General features: G+C 58.8%; 2 protein-coding genes across 4 annotated transcripts in view; one reads left to right on the top strand and one right to left on the bottom strand.

Moving 5' to 3' along the window:
• Positions 1–40: 40 nt before the first annotated feature.
• FOXH1 (forkhead box H1) lies at positions 41–2,950 on the top strand. Its single transcript, XM_003802347.3, has 3 exons — positions 41–1,165; positions 1,481–1,585; positions 1,687–2,950. The coding sequence occupies exons 1-3, from the start codon at positions 992–994 to the stop codon at positions 2,500–2,502; spliced, it is 1,095 nt and encodes a 364-aa protein (XP_003802395.1). The 5' UTR covers positions 41–991; the 3' UTR covers positions 2,503–2,950.
• Positions 2,925–5,564, bottom strand: part of KIFC2 (kinesin family member C2) — a 7,534-nt gene continuing 4,894 nt past the window's right edge. For all 3 annotated transcript variants that reach the window (XM_023508348.1, XM_012813121.2, XM_003802319.3), the window contains 6 exons: positions 4,695–4,799; positions 4,452–4,573; positions 4,239–4,362; positions 4,003–4,132; positions 3,659–3,915; positions 2,925–3,551 (listed from right to left, as the gene is read on the bottom strand). In XM_023508348.1, the coding sequence (XP_023364116.1) occupies positions 3,294–3,551; positions 3,659–3,915; positions 4,003–4,132; positions 4,239–4,362; positions 4,452–4,573; positions 4,695–4,799 (996 nt within the window). In that variant the 3' untranslated portion in view covers positions 2,925–3,293. The remainder of the gene's footprint in view (positions 3,552–3,658; positions 3,916–4,002; positions 4,133–4,238; positions 4,363–4,451; positions 4,574–4,694; positions 4,800–5,564) is intronic.

Consider the following 5,564-nt stretch of genomic DNA (forward strand, 5'->3'; position numbering starts at 1 on the left):
GTACTCATTGTTGCCTTCCCTCAGCACCTCAAGGTGTGCTGGACACCCTCTTAACCTTTAAAAGGTTAAAGATTTTCAATCCTTTAAGGGAATACTGGGGAGGGTCTGCACAAGGAAAACAAAATCATCAAAAAATAAAATAAAAATAAAAAAAGAAAAGCAAAATGATCCTGAGTTCATAAAATGTACCCCTGTGGTCCCATGGATCTGGGAGTCCTTGTCTCTGGTACCAGCATCAATCATCACTACTAGGGCCCTGGCCCTGCTGTACTCTTATACAAGCTCACCCAGTGTGAGGGAGAGGACCATGAGCTTGGGACAGGGTACAAAGCATAGGCCTTGACTGACTTAAGAGGCAGAGCTGCAGCTCCGATGGCCAGGGAGGAGAAGATGAGGGGTCCTCCAGGGCTCTGGAGAGCACACTTGGGTCAACTGTATCCTTTTTTTGTTGCTGGGGTGGAGACTTTGTGGTCTTTTCCTCCAGGATGCCCCACTGGATCAAGTCCTGGGCGGTGTCCAGCCACTTTGGCTCAGGTCCTATTAGCTCCTCAATCTTGAACTCCAGGGCCATACCCCCTAACTCCTTGGCAGCTTGACACACACACATAACTTCCTCATCTGTTAAATGGGATTCTGAGCCCCAGCTAATGCTAACCCTAATCATTGGTCATGAGCACCCTGAAAACAGTGCCCTGACACCCAAAGGCAGCTCAGGAGCAAGACTGAGGCCTCAAGAGCCCCCACTGGAATCCTCTCTTCCCCACCCTTCCAGATTAACCAAAACCTGCTAATTGTGGCAACCCTCTGCATGCTCCCCTCCCCCACCATTTTACTCCCTTCCCTCTCTTCCCCTCCCCCTTCATCGGAATGATAAAGGGCCAGGCCCGCCCGCCTGGCCCCACTTCAGATCCTGGCCCTACCGCCACACTGCCCCACTGCTCTGAGCCCTCAATCAGGCCAGGCCCCTGGCCACGCTGTCTACCTTCCCGGCATGGGGCCCTGCAGCAATTCCTGCCGGGGGCCCCTGGAGGCACAATCGCCCTCTCAGCCCCCCAAGAGGAGGAAGAAGAGATACCTGCGGCATGACAAACCTCCCTACACCTACTTAGCCATGATCGCCTTGGTGATTCAGGCCGCACCCTCCCGCAGGCTGAAGCTGGCCCAGGTGAGAAGGTCCCCACTCTCCTCACACAGGGTGGCTGGACATTTACCCAGACCCATTCCCTACCTACTTCTAGGTTCAGGCTCAGGCTTCCACCTCCACCCAGCCCCATCCAGCTATGCCAGGGGACCAGACTGAGAGCTCTGGGGCTCAGGTGCTACCCTTATCTCAGAGCCGCCTTCCCCACCTTAAGTGTTATAACTGAGGAGGGCAGGTGAACCGCACCAGTGGCCCCCCAGGCCCCACTGTGGGGGGAGAGGTGAACAGTGTCCCCTCCCCAGCTGGCTCACAATGCCGTTGCCCTTGTGGTGGTTTCAGATCATCCGTCAGGTCCAGGCGGTGTTCCCCTTTTTCAGGGATGACTACGAGGGCTGGAAAGACTCCATCAGGCATAACCTCTCCTCCAACCGATGCTTCCTCAAGGTGGGGCAGGGTAAGGGTCTGTGTGGGGGGGGGGCAGGGTGGGAGCAGAGATCCTGAGCCTTGGGGTCAGGCGGCCCCACTCAAATCTGCCCCCACTTCAGGTACCCAAAGACCCAGCGAAGCCCCAGGCCAAGGGCAACTTCTGGGCTGTGGACGTGAGCCTGATTCCAGCAGAGGCGCTGCGGTTGCAGAATACGGCCCTGTGCAGGCGCTGGCAGAACGGGGGCACACACAGAGCTTTCGCCAAAGACCTGGGTCCCTATGTGCTGCATGGTCAACCCTATCGGCCATCTGGTCCCCCGCCTCCCTGCGAAGGCTTCAGCATCAAATCTTTGCTAGGGAACCCGGGGGAGGAGGCATCCCTCAGGCCCAGGCTGGCAACACAGAGCAGCCCAGCCCTGGGGGGCACAAGGAATGGCAGGGCAGAGGTAGTACCTACTCTACCCCTGCCCTCCCCTGAAAGGCCCCTGTGGCCCCTCCCAGGGCCCGCAACAGTGGAGGGGGAGACTTCTCCCAAGGGAGCTATTGGCCCCACATTCCTCTCCTCAGAGCCCAGAGCCTGGTCCCTCCACTTAATACAGGATACACCAGCCCCTGGGGGGCTATCCAGTGGGGGACACAGATCCTCCTTTTGGGGACAACTGCCCACCTCCTACTTGCCCATCTATGCCCCCAATGTGGTTGTCCCCTTGGCACCACCACCACCCAGCTCCTGTCCTAGGTGCCCACCTTCCACCAGCCCAGCCTACTGGAAGTTAGCCCCTGAAACTCCACGGGCCCCAAGGCTGCTCTGGGATCTAGATGCGTTCTTCCAAGGGGTGCCCCCCAATAAAAGCATCCATGATGTATGGGTCAGCCAGCCTCAGGACCTGGCTGCCCCCACCCCCAGCTGGCTGCTCTCCTGGCACAACCTGTGAGGCTCCTGCAGCAGGGTGGCTGCTCCCTCCCACCCGCCAGCTCACTAGTGGGAACCAAGGCCAGGAGAGTATCTCTGGCCACAGCAGTCTCAAAACACGAGGTCCCAGCCTTGCTGGGAGTCCACAAAGTTTATTGAACTACTCCACAGATGGTGCGGCCAAGCTGTCACTCAGGCCTCTGCCTCAGCACTGGAGGCAGGGATGTAGAAGCAGGGCTCAGCCTGGAATAGTACTTCCTGGTCCCACCTTCTCAGGCCATCCCCCATCCATCCATCTGTCATCTCCCTTCCCTGGCTCCAGGCTGGGGGAGGGAGAGCCTAACAGGGGTCCAACTTGAAGTCTTGTCTCAACTGTCTGGGAGGGAGGTAGCACCTTTTTGGGGAAAGGGGTTAGGGAATAAAGACATGGTGGGGGGAGACAGATAACAGTAAAGGAATTTGCAACATTTTAATGCCATGCCTCCTGATTCTGAGGTCAGAGGTGGTGTCTTGGGTAACCACTGGGCTGGGGTCTGCCCCCTTTGGCTCTGGGATTCCCTGCTGTGTGCTGTGATAACAGCAAATGGTGATAAGGGAGGAAGCTGAGAGCCTGTGGGCTTGGAGGGTGGGGGGATAATTTCTGCAGGTATTAACACTGGCTGGCAAAGTAGGACAACTCTGGGAGTTTGGGGACAGTGGGCCCCTAGAAGTCCAGGAAGTTATGCCCAGGGAGAGGGTGTATAGGGACTTTTCTACTGCCTCTGCCAGCAGAGGTGTATCCTCAAACCCCTGGCGCAGGGCCAAGACCCAGGACTACCGGGGCAAACCCTGTTGGGGCATGAGAGCCGAGCCAGAGCCACTATCTGGACTAGGGCTTGGAGGGCTTCCAGGGGACGGCGTAGGGGTGCAGGGGGTCCCGGTTAGTGGAGTGTCCGTACTGAGGGAGGAGGGCGTCCCGGAGGAGCGCGCGACCCTGCGGCGACGAGCTGGCCCCAATTCCACTTGGCCCACTCGCTCAGCGAACTTGAGCGAACAGACAGTCTCCCCAAGATCTTCTGGCCTAGTGGAGATCTGCAGAAAAGCTACGCTGGTGGGAGGGTCCCGACTGGGCGGCGCCTGGCACGCAAGCAGCCCCGAGCGCCCCCATCCCCGTTCTGGCTCCCCGCCCCCGCGCCTACCTGCAGCAACAGTACCGCAGTAGTGCCAGGGCCCAGCGCCGGCTGTAGCAGGCGCGTGAGCTGTGAGTCACGGAAGGGTACGTGTGGCCGGTGAGCCCTCAGCGCAGCCATCACGCCTCCTAGCGCCAGCAGCGAGCGGTTGATAGTCTGGGCCTCCCGCAGTCGCCGGGCACCCTCCGGGTCTCCGCGGGGCGCACTGGCCGCCCCTGCCTTCCGTGCGCGCTCAGATCCCGCCAGATCCACCAGGTGCAGTGTCCCTAGAAGGGCGAGCGAGCCCGACGTGGAGGGAGGCCGGGCCCCAAGGCACTGGGGACTCTGCAGGGCTCAGACAGTGGTCTTGCTACCTGCGGTGTCCAGAGCACGCGACGGAGATGCAGCGTGCAGCGTCAGCGTGACCAAGGCGTGTGAGCGGGAGCTGCGCTGGTTCATGGCGGTGGCGGCGGTAACCCGGTTGCTCCTACCCACACTTAGCATCTGGAAGACAGAGCAACAGTGCTGGTCTGGTGCAGGGTGCTCGCCCCCAGGTGGGAGCACAAAGAGGGGCCTTGGAGGGTTGAGCCGCCCACTAGGACAGCCTTACCTGATGCAGCGTCTCCAGGTTGGGTATGTCCCAGTGGGTAAGGCCAGTCACCTGGATACCCCCCTGGCCTTCTGGACCCTGCCTCACAGCTAGACGCTCAGGAGGTCCTGGGGCCAGAAGATCCCTAGTAAGAAATAGGGAGGGCTTGGTTCGGGGTTCTCTGGGAGCCCTGGGCCAGGGGCTGAGTAGGCAGCCCAGAGGCATAGCCCTAACCTGACTGCCTCATTGTAGATCTCCACCATGCTGAGTGTCACACGGTGCTGTCCTCCAGCCCCCATCTCCCGGAACAGCGACTGCAGTGCCCTAGGAGCTATGCCAGGGTCCTCAGGTGGCCCCTGAAGATGGGATAAGGTGCCACATTGGACTTAGATCCAAGCCCCTGGCCCTAGAAGCCACGCAGAACCTCTAGGCCCTAGAGTCTAGGGCCTCCCCCCAGGGTGTGGCTCCCCCACCCACCTCCATGCTGTAGGTCTTCCCTGTTCCTGTCTGGCCATAAGTGAAGATGCAGACACTGTAGCCACGGAGGCACGAAAGCACAGCTGGCTCCAACTCCCTGAAGACCTAGGGGTGTGACAGCAGAAGTATCTTGAACCCTTCTCAGTTCCCTATTTGAGATTTGGTGATGAGAATGCAGTGAACAGCAGGGTGTGAACTGAGTTTAACACCCCTGGGAAAATGCCTCTAGGGGCTGGGGGGTGGGGGCTGGATCCTCCAACAGGACCCCTGTGTCTCCCTGGAGAAGGTGCTTGCAAGAATTTGCCAGGCAAAGAATAGGAAAGATATGACAGGAGAAAGGGACCAAGCTGTACAGAGGTTCTAGAATTCTAAAGACCACTGAAGAGGCCCTGGGGAACTTGGTGGGGCGCCCAGATGCTACAGCTTGACTGTCCAACTCCTTCCTGTGCCTGTTTCTTTTGGTGAGGTGAAGACTACAGCAGCACCTTGATATACTAGAGTGCCAGAGCAGCCCTTGCAACACAAAGCAGGGGCCAACGGAAGGGACTCCTGGGTGTGGGGGATGGTATCCCACCAGGACAACGAGCTGGGGGGTAGGGGTGGGACTGGAACATTCCTTCTACTGGCCACTTAAAACCAATGGCAACCTCTGAGCAATGACATGGTTAGCTTTCATGCCCAGAAGGGTGCCAGTAACTAGGTGGGCTGTCAGTTGATAGCCATGAGGACAGAATCCAGAATTCTGGGTTTATGTGGTCACTAAGATTCCATGACTGGGCTCGGCGCCTATAGCTCAACCAGCTAAGGCGCCAGCCACGTACACCTAAGGTGGCGGGTTCGAATCCCCAGCCCGGACCCGCCAAAAACAAT

This window comes from Otolemur garnettii, unplaced genomic scaffold (genome assembly GCF_000181295.1).
Source record: "Otolemur garnettii isolate 467f Iridium unplaced genomic scaffold, OtoGar3 scaffold00245, whole genome shotgun sequence".
In the NCBI taxonomy this organism is placed as follows: domain Eukaryota; kingdom Metazoa; phylum Chordata; class Mammalia; order Primates; family Galagidae; genus Otolemur; species Otolemur garnettii.